Here is a 16,637-nt window from a genome sequence, read left to right on the forward strand (position 1 = left end):
CATAATAATAAAACTCCAACAAAGTACTTTCTATACCCGTTCATTCTTCATAATAAATCACTATTATAACTGACAATAATGAGAAATGAAAATACTTGAACTTTTAAAAAATACAGAGCCCTTCTTGATTAACAGAATTTGTTTTAATGCAATTTTATCTATAGTATCTTATACCTTAGACAAGTAACCATTAAAATAAAGAAGTCAATGCCAGAGTATTCATAACTATATTACAGATCTCAGGAAACAGACATTCAGAAAAGACTTAAGGCTACCCAGTAATAGACTCTTATGAAACCCAACAAACCTTACCATTGTAATTTGATTTAAAAGGGACCAAAATATTAGTTTCTGTTGAGCCAAGAATACGAAAATCTTCCACTGCTGTCATTTTCATGTTCTTAGTTTTTCAATCAAAGAGTCAGCCTGTAATTTTAAAAACACAACATATTTTTTATTACAAATATGGTAGCTGGTGTGAAAAATTCTACTGGCATCCCTATTATAATAAACCACAGCAGACTATCTGGATAATACATATTCTCTTCCTAAAAATATCTTACAAAAAACCTAAACATAAGTGGAATCATATACTATTTGGTTTATTTCCCTGAGCATAATGTCCTCATGGTTTATCCATGCTATAGCATGGGTCAGAATTCCCTTCCTGTAAAAAAAAATCATTTTTTAAATACAGTGGACATATAATATTAGTTTCAAGTGTACAATATAGTGATTAGATATTTATATACCTTAGGAAGTGTTCACCCCAGTAAGTCTGGTAACTTTCTGACACCATACATAGTTATTATAATATTATTGACTATATTCCTTATACTGTACTTTACATCCCCATGACTATTTTACAAAAAATGTATTTTTAATTAGTTTTTATTATGGAAGCATGGCTCATGTAGAAAATTAGAAATACAAATACAAGAAAAAAGAATCTTGTTTTGAATTACACTGATATTTTAGAGACCACACCAACTATCCTGCAGAATATCACACTATTTCATTTCAAATACACACACATTCCTTAAATATATTTTAATTAAATAAAATCATTTAAGCAAGTTGAAGAAAGGAAAAATAAGTTTGAAATATGAAGTTTCTAGAAATCAGGCGCTTTTGAATTTCTTATTTACTATGACTAATAATAATATGCATTAATTAATGGTAATTATTTAATTTACAATTTTATAATTACTCAGATATAGCAACTGTAGGTCACCTTGTCATCATGGACACATAAAATAAGAGACTGGTAAATTACTAGTCAAGTGGCCCTTGGAAGGATCGAGTCATTTTTTAACCTTGACTGTCAGGCCACAGGTCTATAAGCAGCTGAATTCTATTCTACTTTTGTCCTAGCAAAGCAGAATTTTGCAATTTTTTTAGGCTCAAAGCTTCAACCTCACATCTGGTAGTTGATGCTACTACTACAGCCCTTTTTTAAGGAGTTTAAATATCAAAAATTACAAAATCTCAATTTCTACAATAATGTTGCTAATGAAGACAGAGGATGCATGTAACATTTATTGAGTACTTACTATTTGTAAGGTACAGTTTTAAGTGCTTTACATGTAAATTATTTTATAAATTCTACAGAAATAGGTACTATTACCTATATGCAGGTAATAAAGAACTTGGACCTTAAAACTCTTAAGTAACTTGCACAGGGTCCCTCAAGTAATTAATGAAGCCAGAATTTGAATCCAGATTTGATTCTGGATTCTGAACTATAAATGCCATGATTCTTCTATATCACATCCTCTATCTGCGATGGAGAGACTCAGCCTTAGCTTCTCTTCCTACAGATCTGATGACCTGGAAAATCCCCCAAATTAAAAATATTATTTTGTATATGTGCAAGCAGTATGTTGAAACAGATGATCAAGCCTATAAAAGCTGTCTCCAAGAAAAGAAAAGCTACATAAAAAAAGGAGAAATATTTTATATACTTTGGTATGCTGCTAGTATAACAATAACACTTACTGTGATGAACCAATAGGAATTCGGTCTATAAACCAATTTTGATATGTAGCCAAACTGATCGACTGGTGCTATGACATGAAGGTGCAAGTGGGAAATGGAACAGAATGGTGGCATATGGAAACCCATTCTAAAACAGAAAGGTAAGAGATAATTGACAAATCAGTTCTACAATAGTTTAAAGCTATTTTTTCATGTTAAAACGCATAAATGTCAAACAGATCCAACACAGGTTACCTAAGGTAGATCTTCACTCAAACATCTCTTTTACTGTTTTTCTTTATACACTTTAGAGTATTCACAAAGTTCCTCTTCTTTTCATGTTTAAATGCACAGTAACATAAACTCTTCATCAAGAAGGTCTTACAGTATATCATGCCTTAGTATAACCTTCATGTATTCGGAGATGGCATTCCATCCTATCACTTTCAGCCTTTATCATATTAAGCTTTAATTCTCCTAAGATATTTCTCTTCAATGAAGATAAATAAATAAATAAATACAGGACACTCAAGTATGGTTCCATTATTCCAAGACACAGCCAGTAGATGGCGAGCGTTCTCCTTTAATAAAAGTGGTAAATCATTTCCTTATGAACCAGGATTTTAGTAGTGAAATTAATTATCATTTAAAAAAACTTATCATCACTTATTTCTTGTTTAACAATAAAAATTTAGACGACAATTATTCATATTCATTTGTTTTAAAATACATAATTCTTTTGACTAATAAAAATTTTTTAAATATGATTTAACCTTTTAAAAATTAATTTACAGTTTTGCAAGTCCACTTATTCTAAGTGGAAGAAGGCACAAGAGACGTGCTATATTGTATCAATATAGGACAATGTAAGTCAGATATGCAACACATATTGAAAAGCTTTCACTACTACCTAGAAAAGGAGACTAGGTTTTCTCTCTGTGGAATACAAGTTATACAATGTAGAATCAAGTAATCTAAAAGCCAGAGGAGACTCGGCCTTTTTATTTTAAATATGGGGAAGCTAAGATCCAAAAAGTTTAATAAACTTCCTAAAATCACAGTGTTAGGGAGTGGTAGAGTTAGGATTTAGACTCCTAACTAAAATAGAGTAAGAAGGGACCCAGCTCTACCTTTTCATCCACTCTTTATTGTACTAAATATAAAATTACGTTAGCAAGAGGTAAAGTGAGTTTCTTAACTTTGCAGAATTCAATATTTCTTATTTTTAATCCTCACCTGAGGATATGTTTTTATTGATTTTCGAGATGGAGGGAGGGAGAGAAACATTGATGTGATAGTTGGAACATAAGTACCATTTTCCTATTAGACTAAGATTTATGATGTTTAAGACATGCCAGAACATTAATAGGTCATTCTTTTTTTTAAAACCCCCATTCAAGGATATTTTTCCAATGATGTTTAGAGAGAGTGGAAGGGAGGGAGGAGAGAGGGAGAGAGAGAGAGAGAGAGAGAGATTGATTAGTTGCCATCAACTAATTGCCATCTTGGAATAATGGAACCATACTTGAATGTCCTGTATTTTTTTATTTATCTTCATTGAAGAGGCATATCTTAGGAGAATTAAAGCTTGTCTGTTCCTATAACAAGCAAGCACTCCTGTGACTAGGAAGGGAATGTACTGATTTTGGCCAAAGGACATCAAATACCATTTGTTCTTTGTCATTATCATTCTTGGGTATTGCTTAACCATTTTCAGAGGATTTTCACACACAGTCTCACCTGAGCCTACAAGTAGGCAGAACAAGATTAAAAGACTTGTCTAAAATGACACAGCCAGTACAAGCTCAGTACACAGAAAGCATCATGGGTAGCATTAGAATTCAGGTCTCTCTGAATTCCAGTTCAGAGGTGTCAGAGGCCATCTCCACTATACACACCTTGGTACTGCTTTGGTCACACAGGAAAAGTCAGAAATATTTAAAAAAACAAAACAAAAACAGTTGCCAAATTGAACATTTTGTGCTTTTGCTCAAACTTTGACAAATGCCAGAGTTCAGCAGGCAATGAATTCAAGTTAATTTCATGCTAAAAGTATAATTATTTTTAAACCACATAAAATATTTTCTAAGGAAATTCGATTTATACACAATTTTATAGAAATGCACATATTGAACAAAGAAAAGTGGACTCGTAACTATTCTACCTACCCACTGATTGAATATACTTGTCTGTCCAAACTACAAGTGGTGATTATTAGAAGATGTTGAGACATGAGAGGAAGAAGTTTTTTTTCATTAAATTTACATTATCAATGAACTATACATTCACTTTCAGGAAAACTGCATTTAAATTATAAACTCAGCCGGCGCTGCTTTCCTTTCCCATGAGGAAATAACATTTCAGAAAAACCAACTGTGAATCTTGGTTTCTATATGGCAGTATACATACCTCACATTTGTGAAGTCAGTGAAATTATTCTTTTTAAGAATGGTTTTTCCAGCAGTAACCATGCTCTCAACTATAAAACAGGAAAGAAACCACATTATATTTATAGAAGACATTAAGTTCACTAAAATGTTATTAATCTTAACTTTGGGGTTCTAGTCAAATTTACTTATTCCAGGGGGGTGGGATTAATTCTAAGTGTGCAAGACTGGTACAATATCTGCAAATCAATAAATATAATACAGCACATTAACAGATTGTAAGACAAAAATCACATGTCCATATCAATAGATGCAGAAAAAGCATTGGACAAAATCCAGCACCCATCTTTGATAAAAACTCTCAGCAAAGTGGTAATAGAGGGATCACGATTATAGAATCATGAAGAATACTGCCATCATCTTACCAAGTCCTATTTGCTCTTTCTTTAGATCCCTGCAGTTTCCAATATGCTGCTTTGGCACCACAAGGTAATGATGAGATGCTGCTGGTTTGACATCTTTAAAGCAAACTAGGTCTTCATCCTAAAGCAAAAACATATAATTTGCTAGTGAGTTTTTTAAAAGAATTAACTAATGTGTCCTGGCGAGTGTGGGACAGTGGTTAGTCACTGAAGGGTCATGGGTCCGATTCCCAGTCAAGGACACATACTGGTTTGCAGGTTCAATCCCCAGTCCCAGTCAGGAGGCAACTAATCACTGTGTGCCTCTCTCTCTCTCTCTCTCTCTCTCTCTCTCTCTCTCTCTCCCTCCCTCTCTCCCCTTCCACTCTCTCTAAACATCATTGGAAAAATATCCTTGAATGGGGGTTTTAAAAAAAAGAATGACCTATTAATGTTCTGGCATGTCTTAAACATCATAAATCTCAGTCTAATAGGAAAATGGTACTTAAGTTCCAACTATCACATCAATGTTTCTCTCCCTCTCTCCCTTCCTCTCAAAAATCAATAAAAACATATCCTCAGGTGAGGATTAAAAATAAGAAATATTGAATTCTGCAAAGTTAAGAAATTCACTTTACCTCTTGCTAACATAATTTTATATTTAGTACAATAAAGAATGGATGAAAAGGTAGAGCTGGGTCCCTTCTGACTCTATTTTTTTTACCCCTACTTTGCAGGGAGACAACTTATTCTTTCTCCCTGTCTGTTGCTCCCTGCCTCTTCCTTCCCTTAGGCGCAGTGGTTCTCAACCTTTCTAGTGCCATGACCCTTTATTACAGTTCCTCATGTTGTGGTGACCCCCAACCATAAAATTATTTTCGTTGCTACTTCATAACTGTAATTTTGCTACTGTTATGAATCGTAATGTAAATATCTGTGTTTTCCGATGGTCTTAGGACCCTGCTAGCGGTTCTCAACCCACAGGTTGAGCCTAGGGAGTGGTAGAGTTAGGATTTAGAGTTAGGATCTCTCTATTGTAGAGCCTAAGACCATCGGAAAACACAGATATTTACATTACGATTCATAACAGTAGCAAAATTACAGTTATGAAGTAGCAACGAAAATAATTTTATGGTTGGGGGTCACCACAACATGAGGAACTGTAATAAAGGGTCATGGCACTAGAAAGGTTGAGAACCACTGCCCTAGGGCCTAGTCTATCACTTTAGCCAATCTCTCAAGAAAAAATTCTTATCTTTGTCCCACTGCACTTCCCAAACCCACCCACATGGCCAGACCCCAACGCTGGGTCAGTACAACTGCTCACATTATGTGAAACAAACTCGGGCTGCTGCTGGAGGTGGGCGGGGGAATCACAAAGCTAAGCCACTGTTAAAACTGAATGTCCTCAACCTCAGCTGACCCTCATCACTACACAACAATCTTTCTGTTTCCTTGATCCTCTTTCCTGGCCTCCAGAGAAGCTTCAAACTTTTTACTTCTAAATAACCAGGTAGTTTGCTCCTTCACCTCCTTCAAGCTTTCACTCAATAGACACATTCTTAGTGCAGCTTTTTTTCATCCTCTTCCTCTTTTATTTTTCACCACCTAATAAACCATGTATTTTACTTAATATTTTGCTTCTTGTTTATTGCCTATGCTCATGAAGACAGGAATTTTTGTATGTTTTGTTTTCTGCCTCCAACAGTACCTGGAGTAGAGAAGGCACTCAAATACTGAGTGATGAATAAGTGAATGAGTTCCCTCTTTCCCACGGACAAAGTTCTAACTCCCTGGGCCATTGGAATCTTCCCATCAGGATTTGAACTCTCCAAAGTCTTCACTGCTTTCAGAAGCATTCTCTCAACCCCCAATCCCCCCAAGGCACCACTTCCTTTCCCTCCTCCTCAAGATCGCCAAACTTCCGTCAAATGTTGTCTATATTTGCTCTCTTCAATTTTTCATCCCGATTCCTCTCAGTCCACTACAGTCTGTCTTCTGCTGCACCCCTCTGCTGCAACTGGGCTCCTACAGGTGAATTCATTTTGGGGGCAAAACCAGTTCTGATGTAACTTGACCTCTCCACAAGCAAGTAGGAGAGTCACCTAACCCAGACTTGAGGATCGGGGAAGGCTGATACTGCTGCCAATTCTTTCCTCTTGACATACTCCCTTTTCTGAGCTTTCCTAGTTTTCCTTCTGTTTCTTTGACGGCTCCTTCTCTGTCCCCATTTCAGGCCCTTTTCCTCTGCTTTTCCTGTATGATATCAGTTATCTTTAGACTCTCTGTAGGCCCCCCTCATTTCTTACTCCACATACACTTCCTAAGTCATCTCCTCATTCCCCCTCTTTTCAATGTCCACCTATAAACTGGCAGTTCCTATAATCTGGGCTAGAAATCCAGATCTCTCCACAATACCAGACTAACCACTTACTGCACAACTCTACTTAGATGCCTCACACTCACCTCAAACTCCACAATTCCAAACCGATCTCATCACTTCGATACTTCCCACCACGCTCCTGGCCATCTGCTCTCCTCCTGTATTGCTAATCTTAAGGACATGGTACCAGCGCTACCAGAGTACCCTGGCCAGAAATCTGGAAATGATCCTTGACTTCCCCCTTCCTCATTTTCCCACATCAAAATCAGGGTTTATTAACCTAGGCTCTGTTGCTGTTTCGAGGCTAGATAATTCTTTGTTGCAGAGAGCTGTCCTGTGCATTGTATAATATTAGCAACCTTGAGAAACCAAGATGGCGGCAAAGGTAAACACCTAAACTGCTGCCTTGCACAACAATTTCAAAACTACAACTAAAAGACAAAACGTCTATCATCCAGAACCATGGAAAAGTTGGCTGAGTGGAAGTTCTACAACTAGAAGGAAAGAGAAAAGAGCACAAGCGCTGAAAAGCTGAGAGGTGCGCCCAGCAATCATTATTTACTGCGCTGGAGCATGGGATGCGGGGACGTGGAAACGCAGAAAGGCAGAGAAGGCTGACTGGCAGCCATCGCTGTTTGCCACGCTAGCCTAGTGACGCCCTGAGACCCCTCCCTGCACAATCTACAAACACACCCAAGCTCCGCGCAGCAGCTTTTGCATATAAATGGCCTGCCCTGTTGCAGCATAACCAAATAAACTACAGCTCCAGTCAGACAGCTCCAAAACCTCCAAACCCCAAGCAAAGAGGAGAAATCTGTAGTTCTTGCTGTAGCTCCTGCTGGGTGGCCTCAGCCAGTATCTGACCTGCACCCCATTGGAGATCCAGAAACTAGTGTATCTAGTGGTCTGTGTGAGACGACACCAGATTTCAACTACTCTCATAAGGGACACATTCAAGAGGCAGACTCAGTGAGCACCAAAGCCCCACTGGAACAAGTCCTGCCCCATAAACATGTCTCCAGCACAGCAATTCTTCCGTTATAGACAAAGCAGGACCTCACAGCCAGTTGGCCTGGAGGTCACTTCCTCTCAGTGACACCAACAACAATCAAGGCTTAACTACAACAAGACTGTGCACACAGTCCACAAAGGGGTGCACCAAGAGTGTCCACTCAGGTAACTGGGAGGCTGACCCATTGAACCATATAGGACACCTAGCACACAAAGCCACCCTACCAAACTCAGGGAAGCAGTGAAAATGAGGAGACAAGGAAACAGATCACAAACAAAAGAAATGGAGGAGAGCAAACGACTGGATATAGAGTTCAAAACCACGGTTATAAGGTTTTTTAAGAATTTCCTAGAAAAGGCCGATAAATTTAACGAGACCCTTGAGGATATGAAAAAGGACCAACTAGAAATTAAACATACACTGACTGAAATAAAAAATATTATGCAGAGACCCAACAGCAGACTAGAGGAACACAAGAATCCAGTCAAAGACTTGAAATACAAAGAAGCAAAGAACAATCAACCGGAAAAGCATAAAGAAAAAAGAATCCAAAAAGTTGAAGATAGTGTAAGGAGCCTCCAGGACAACTTCAAGAGTACCAACATCAGAATTATGGGGGTGCCAGAAGAAGCTCTAGAGCAAGACGCTGAAAACCTATTTGAAGAAATAATGACCGAAAACTTCCCCCACCTGGTGAAAGAAATAGACTTACAATTCCAGGAAGCGCACAGAACCCCAAACAAAAGGAATCCAAAGAGGACCACACCAAGACACATCATAATTAAAATGCCAAGGGCAAAAGACAAAGAATCTTAAAAGCAGCAAGAGAAAAACAGTTAATTACCTACAAGGGAGCACCCATACGACTGTCAGCTGATTTCTCAACAGAAACTATGCAGGCCAGACGGGAGAGGCAAGAAATATTCAAAGTGATGAATAGCAAGAACCTACAACCAAGATTACCCAGCAAAGTTATCATTCAGAATTGAAGGTCAGATAAAGAGCTTCACAAATAAGAAAAAGCTAAAGGAGTTCATCACCACCAAACCAGTATTATATGAAATGCTGAAAGGTATTTTTTAAGAAGAGGAAGAAGAAGAAGAAAGTAAAGATAAAAATTATGAACAACAAATACATATCTATCAACAAGTGAATCTAAAAATCAAGTGAATTAAAAATCTGAGGAACAAACTGGTGAATATAATAGAATCAGGGGCATAGAATGGGAGGGGATTGATAAGTCTCAGGTGGAAAGGGGTGTGGGGGGGTACGGAAAGAGACTGGACAAAAATCGTACACCTATGGATGAGGACAGGGGGGGGAGGTAAGGGCAGAGGGTGGAGTGGGAACCGGGTGGAGGGGGGAAAAAAGGGAGATACAATTGTAATAATCTGAACAATAAAGATTTATTAAATAAATTAAAAATTAGCAACCTTGGCCTCTACCCATTAGGTGCCAATAGTCCGCCCTGACCCCACTACAAAAAGTGTCGCAAGGCATTGCCAAAAGCCCCCCCCCCGCCCCACTACCCCGACCAATAGCCCAGAGTTAACCCCCGCCCCCCACCAATAGCCCAGAGTTAACCCCCGCCCCCCACCAATAGCCCAGAGTTAAGAACCACTGATCTCCATCCATCAACAAGTCCTGCCTGTTTTACCTCCTAAATATCCTTAAATTTGGTCCACTTTTCTTCATCCCCACGACCGCATTCTCATCTCAGGCCATCATCGGGCTGGCTTCCTCCAAGAGCCTCCTCGCAGGTCTCCCTGCCTCCAGACCGGTGCCAGAATGACCTTTCAAAGGTCAAACTGCTTGGGGTTAACTCCTCAACCCCGCCCTCCAACCCAGTATATTAAACAATGCGGAGCTTCCCGCCCCTGTTCACATGAACATAAAACCGCTTAAAAGGCACCACAACACCCCTAACCATCGAGGCCCCTGTGAACCTCGCCGGCCTCATCTTCCACCTCAAACGCCATCCTCTCCTTAGCCTGGGTTTCTGGTAGTTCTCCCAGGGCACCACGCGAACCTCCGGGGTTCTCCCGGCCTCACTTGCTCACCTGGCCAACTCCTACTTATTTCTCCTCACTCCCTCTGGAAAGCAATGCCCAGGGCCTCCCAATCTGGGCGAGGTGCCCCCCACAGGCTTGCCAAGTCCAGCGGGTGGCGGAGTCCTCCCGCTCAGCTCCGGCATGGAAACCAGCCTGCAACCAGCAGGTCCCCTCCATCAGCCGCACGCAGCCCACCCTGCAGGGTGTCATCTGGACAGGAACCGTCCTTTCTCTCGCCACACTGATCTCCAACACTAAGCACTTGGAAGGAATTCAATTTCACTTTAACAAGTGAATGTATAAATAACTACAAAAAAAAAAAACCACACACACACACACACACCCACAATCTTTGGATCCTCTTTTGGACTTTCAAAAGGTTGTCTCTTTAATTAACCCTTTGCACTCGCTTGCTTTTTTCTCGATTCCTTTTATTCTACTCGGGATTTAATTTTTTAAATACCCCAGATTTTACAAAGCGCGGCAGTAGAATAAAAAAACTGGAGTTTCTTTTCATACAAACTTATTTATTTGGATTTTTTTATATTTCAAATACATACGAGCTGCTCCCCATGCTCACCGTGTCGAGTCACACTCGACATCCGAGTGCATTAAAGGCAGGCAGCGCAGACAGAAGTGGGTACCAGACACCTGTTTGGAAAGACCTGGGCAGACACGAGTGCTCTTCCCTGTGCACACCTTCCACCCCATCGCGCTCCCGCGGCGGTGTGACCTCCGACCCCAGCCTACTGCCAGTCCATCCAACAACAACAACAAACTCTCCGCGGTTACTGTGGCCCGTGGCGGACTCGTCCTGGCCTCGGGATCCGTAGGAAGAGTGTGCAGAACTTAAAAGCGGTGTTTAGAAAGGCGGGGGGGCCTGGAGCAGAGGCCATAAATGCGATTTTCTGCCCAATCCTTCGGTCCCCGCAGAGACAGGCCCAAGCTCGGGCCTCTATCACCTCCCTCCCCCGAACAGCCAGGAGGCCAACGAAGAAACTCCCCGCCCTCCGAGGAGCAAGGCTGTCCTCAGCACCAGGGCCCCCAGGGCCCCGGCGCCAGGCCCACGGCCCGAGGCCCCGCTCCCGCCGCTCCCGCCGCTCCCAGGGCGGCCCCCACCCACGCCGGCCGCTCGTCGCCGCCCACCTCACAATACAGGAGTTCGGTGCCCGGTTCCTCCTCCCCCACGATCCGGCAGAACACGCACTGGCTGTGGGAGTCCGATGACTTTGAGGTCGCCGAGGTCGACCCCGTAGGTTCTGCGGCGGCCCCTGTCTCACCGCTGGAGCCACTTGGCGCGTCGGCCATCGCACCTGCCCCCCCGCGGCCCAGCGCCTCGCCTTCTCCGGGACCACGGGGGTCTCGACCGAACCCGCCTCCGGCACCTGCTCGGTTTCACCTCCAGGCGTCGCCTCTGGCCTGGCGCTGGGCGGAGCTGCGTTGGGCGCACGCGCCGATCCCGGCGGACGCCAGCGGGAGGGCGGCCCGGTGCGGGGCCTCGAAGCCGGGGCCACGAGAGGGCGCGCGAGTATGACCAGGGCTCTACTGGGAGGAGCCGGCGGCGGCGACGGCGGGAGTGGCCCCGCCCCCTGCGTCTCCTTGGTAATGACGCACGACGCCCGCCCAGACGCAGGAGCCCGCCTCGCGTCGTGGTGACTCCCCAGCGCGTCCTAATGCCCCGCCCAATGAGACCTGTTCGGTGTCCTAGACCTTCTTTCCGCAAACCCTCTCCAGGAAAAGACCCCGAGTGTATTACCCTGTCTTAAAAACAAAGGCTTTCAAAAACCCGTAGGTCTTGAGAGGATGAACAAAATCCCTAGAGCTGTCTTTTCAACGCAGATCACGTTTGATGCTTTTGCATGCATGTTCAGCCCAGTCATTTTAGGTGCTTAAGCTAAGGTGACCAGATTTTAACATTGGTAAAGCAGGACACCATTGACGGGGCGGGGGGGGGGGGGGGGGCGGTTCTTGATTAAAAATTTGGTCTATATGGAGCAACAAAATTTTTCATATAACGCAAAAATAGTATTGTAATATATTTTTTTAATTTCAACATAAGTACAATTTACAAATATAATAAATAAAAATTATGTATGGTATTATTTTATTCTTTGGCATATTTCTCATTTGAGTGAATTTTTTTTTAGTAGATTGCTGTCGGTGTTTAAAAGGTCATGAAATTTTTCACAAGAATTTGTTAAATTATATTTCACACATAAAATGGCTTTCAAAGTCTCAACACTTAATTGTGATTTTTCTGATGTCCACACTTTATTTACCGTAGAAAAAAACGCGTTCAGTCGCAGCATTAGTTCCTGGTAAGGACAGCGCGTATTCCACAATTTTTAGTGCATTATTTATCCTGGCTAAATAGCCACATGGCCGCCGAAAACCGTATATTCCCTTCCCGTTCTCCCGCCGTTCCCTAGCTTGTCGTGCATTCCTTCCAAAAATCGGGACTTTTTTAAAACGCCGCGGGATGCAGGACAAATTGTTAAAAATCGGGACTGTCCCGCCAAAAGTGGGACCTCTGGTCACCTTAGCTTAAAAGGAAACTGTCCGAAACAGGACTTCACCTCTTTCCTTTCGTTTATTGTTACCAGCACCCGCTAACTCAAAGAGCGGTCCAGTCTCACATTCCTCATACACGGGTAATGCAGAGTCCTGTAGCTTATCGTCTGAAATGTCAGAAACTCACTGCCGATGCCTCATGATGCCTCGCCTCGACCACTGCAATAGCCTTCCGAAATCATAGTTTCTCTCCATGAGTCTCCTGTTAAACAAAAACCCTTCGCTAAATATCGCACCCCCCAAAAAAGTATGAATTCCTTAGCTTGGTATTCAAGGTGGATCCGATTTGACCTCAACTTTTAATTTCATAATACTTGGCTTTTTGCTGAACACCTGAAGTGTGGCGTGTATCTCTCTAATCCTTAAAACAAGCAAGGTTGGCTTTATCATTCGCACTACAGAGATGAAGAAACGAGCTCAGAGTTGTCCAACACTAAACGCAGCTAGTCATTGCCAGTGACAGGGTTCAAATAAAGGTTTATCCCACCCCAGAACCCACCAGGCTTTCTGAACACAACTTTCTTTTTTTAACACTGAAGTTTTTTCTTAGGCTAGATCATTATAGTAGTTTTCCCTGGGGATTTGTTGATTTAGAAAATAAAGTCCTATTAGTAAATTTAGCAATGTTGCTTGCTGAATGAATGAATGTTGTATTAATCAGAAGCACTTACATATTGAAAGTAGTTGTAGGTTCAAGACAATTTCATTCCTTTTGCAGTTTGCCAGTGGTTTGGGGGACAACAATCATAACTTCATAGCCCCTCAGGAGCCCAAGGCAGGGTTCAGAATCGGTGCATTACTTTGCTCAATGTAAGTGTTCACTATTTCCATGCATGGAGTACACCTTCACTCGTGATTTTATCCATGCTGTTCCCTCAGTTTGAGATATTGTTTCCATCTCTGTACATCTAAATTCCACCTTCAAAGCCACTCCTCAAATGCTACCTCCTTCCTGAAGTTTTCTTTATCCAAACTGAAAAAAAATACTTCCTCTTATGAATTCACACAGCAATTTTTAATACTTGTCTGGTAGAACTTATCATTTTGTATTACAAACTATTTATGTACATATTTTCCTATTGTAAGTTATGTTTCTTAATGAAAAGAACAAGTGTCTTTGAATCTCCCATAAAGAGATTCAAAGACACTGGTACAGAGCTTTGCATGGAGGTAGACACTTAACCATTCTCTAATGAACAAAAGAATGATTAGGAATAAGGTTACTGCATAGGAGTGTTCAGTTTGCACACTGTACAAGAACAGCACATATAAGAATGTGCTACTTGACATCACTGGCAAACATTAACTTTTATAAAAGCACAAACAAGCCTGGAGATTCCAGCCTCCTGGTCAAGTTCTGGAGAAGGGATGAGCTGACTCCTACAAAATCCCACCTTAGATATATATGGCCACACACACACACACACACACACACACACACACACACTCAGGAGAATATTCACCTACATCCTGTCACACACACCTACACAAGTTATACCTGTCCTGACTTCATTTCTTAGGAAACCTACAATTGCTTCTCTCACTCACTGGGCACATTCAAAGACTTGCTTCCCATGCCCCAACGTTGAAATTGATATAATTGCCTACCATGCAGTGGGAGGAGCAACACAAAGTATTTGGACATTGTCTGGAGTATGTGGGAAAAGGCAAAATTATAGGCAGCTGTGTTCGCACAGACAGAGCTGCCACAAGTGGTGCTCCGGATAGCTCTGCTGGGAAACAGCCACTCACTCAGGTTGCGTGACAACAAATTAAATTTTACTTGCAAAATGGAGTGCTGTTTTCTAATTGTACTAGAGGCCCAGTGCACAAAATTCGTGCACAGGGGTGTGTGTCTCTCAGCCCAGCCTGCACCCTCTCCAATCTGGGACCCCTGCATCCTCTGCACCCTCTCACAATCCAGGACTGCTGGCTCCCAACTGCTCGCCTGCCTGCCTTCCTGATTGTCCCTAACCGCTTCTGCCTGCCAGCCTGATCACACCCTAACCACTCCTCTGCCAACCTGGTCACCCCTAACTGCCCTCCCTTGCAGGCCTGGTCCCCCCCAACTGCTCTCCTCTGCAGGTCTGGTCCCCCCCAACTGCTCTCCTCTGCAGGCCTGGGTCCCCCCCAACTGCCCTTCCCTGCATGACCAGTTGCCCCCAACTTCCCTCCTCTGCCAGCCTGGTCGCCCCCAACTGCCCTCCCTTGCAGGCCTGGTCCCTCCCAACTACCCTCCCCTGTTGGCCATCTTGTGTCAGCCATCTTGTGTCCATATGGGGGCAGTCATCTTTGACCACATGGGGGCAGCCATCTTGTGTGTTGGAGTGATGGTCAATTTGCATATTATCCTTTTATTAGATAGGATTAGATAGAATAGAGGCCTGGTGCACAGGTGGGGGCCGGCTGGTTTGCCCTGAAGGATGTCCCGGATCAGGGAGGGGGTTTCCTTGGGGCGTGGGGCAGCCTGGGAGAGGGGCCTATGGTGGTTTGCAGGCTGGCAACCCAAGCGGAGGCCCTGGTATCTGGGATTTATTTATCTTCTATAACTGAAACTTTGTAGCCTTGAGCGGAGCCAAGCCTCCTGCTCACTCTGTGGCCGCAGCCATTTTTGTTGGGATTTATTTATCTTCTATAATTGAAACTTTGTAGTCTTGAGCGGAGGCCTGGGCCTGCCAGGGCGGGCGGAAAGCTTGGCTTCCTCCATTGCCGGGGGCAACCCAAGCCTTCTGCTCTCTCGGTGGCTGTAGCCATCTTGGTTGGGTTAATTTGCATGCTCCCTCCTGATTGGCTGGTGGGCGTGGCTTGTGGGTGTGGCAAGGTATGGTCAATTTGCATATTACTCTTTTATTAGATAGGATAAGAGCACCCTATGGGCCGGCAGCAGCCCTGCTTCAGAGCAGGTTATGGAATCAGAGAACTCTACAACTTACCATCTGTGGAGACTTGAACTAAGTTATTTCTCTTTCTGTGCTGAGAATTTCTGTTTCTTCATCTATAAAATAATAATAATGCTTAATGCAAACACTGTTGTGAGAACTAAAGCCTGGAAGCCTAGCACAAAGCTTTCAATAAATTTTAATGATTATTACCAATGAGTAGTGATAGTATGTAAAACAATTTAAGTGATCCGATGGTTCACTTTCATTTAAATACAGAGCTTTAATGTTCCTAAGACAGAGACTGGGTTGTGCTTTAAATATATATGTTGATTTCATAGAGGAAGGAAAAAGGAGAGAGAAACATCAATGATGAGAGAGAATCATTGATCAGCTGCCTCCTGCACACCTCACACTGGGGATTGAGCCCATACCTCAGGGATGTGCCCTCACCAGGAATTGAACCATGACCTCCTGGTTCATAGGTTGACGCTCAACCACTGAGCAACACCAGCTGGGCTGGATTGTGCTTTTGTAATGACATTTATCCTGTAGGATGCCAACCAGAATAAATATGAAGCAGTTAATGATCTGGTTATTATGTTAGAAAATAATGTTTTCAATTTTAGAGGTCAAGTTTCTTATTTGCTAGTATTTACTACATAGTTACTATGAACAACTTATAAGCGTAATTAATGGGGGTTTTAACCATCATTCTAATTTCTTTGGCTACTTTTTTTTATTAAAAACACGACTGGAGAAAAACACGAATATGTTTCATGTACTCTGATGCATCAGGATATCATCTTATTTAAAAACAATTTAGGATATGGATGTAAATCACATTACCATTTTCAATAGCAAGCATTTATTAAGAGCCACCTTTAAACATCATACCATAATTAAAGCTTCATTCATCCTTGCTTTCCCCATCACTTACTGACCATTTCTCTGTTCTCCTTTGCAACCTGATTCC

The 16,637-nt window shown here is 42.2% G+C and overlaps 1 protein-coding gene across 1 annotated transcript; it reads right to left on the bottom strand.

Annotated features, from left to right (window-relative positions):
* Nucleotides 1-211: 211 nt before the first annotated feature.
* Nucleotides 212-11,722, bottom strand: HINT3 (histidine triad nucleotide binding protein 3). The gene is made up of 5 exons (XM_008140564.3): nucleotides 11,358-11,722; nucleotides 4,790-4,907; nucleotides 4,387-4,456; nucleotides 1,999-2,125; nucleotides 212-426 (listed from the first exon to the last, which is right to left on the bottom strand). The coding sequence occupies exons 1-5, from the start codon at nucleotides 11,517-11,519 to the stop codon at nucleotides 394-396; spliced, it is 510 nt and encodes a 169-aa protein (XP_008138786.1). The 5' UTR covers nucleotides 11,520-11,722; the 3' UTR covers nucleotides 212-393.
* Nucleotides 11,723-16,637: the final 4,915 nt, after the last annotated feature.

This window comes from Eptesicus fuscus, chromosome 10 (assembly GCF_027574615.1).
Source record: "Eptesicus fuscus isolate TK198812 chromosome 10, DD_ASM_mEF_20220401, whole genome shotgun sequence".
Classification (NCBI taxonomy): Eukaryota; Metazoa; Chordata; class Mammalia; order Chiroptera; family Vespertilionidae; genus Eptesicus; species Eptesicus fuscus.

Coding starts and splice junctions, on each gene's coding strand:
- HINT3 (XM_008140564.3), bottom strand. CDS start 11,519: ATGGCCGACGCGCCAAGTGGCTCCAGCGGTGAGACAGGGGCCGCCGCA. Junction 4,908..11,357: donor CCGAACTCCTGTATTGTGAG/GTGGGCGGCGAC, acceptor TTTTTGCTTTAG/GATGAAGACCTAGTTTGCTT. Junction 4,457..4,789: donor GAAAGAGCAAATAGGACTTG/GTAAGATGATGG, acceptor CCTGTTTTATAG/TTGAGAGCATGGTTACTGCT.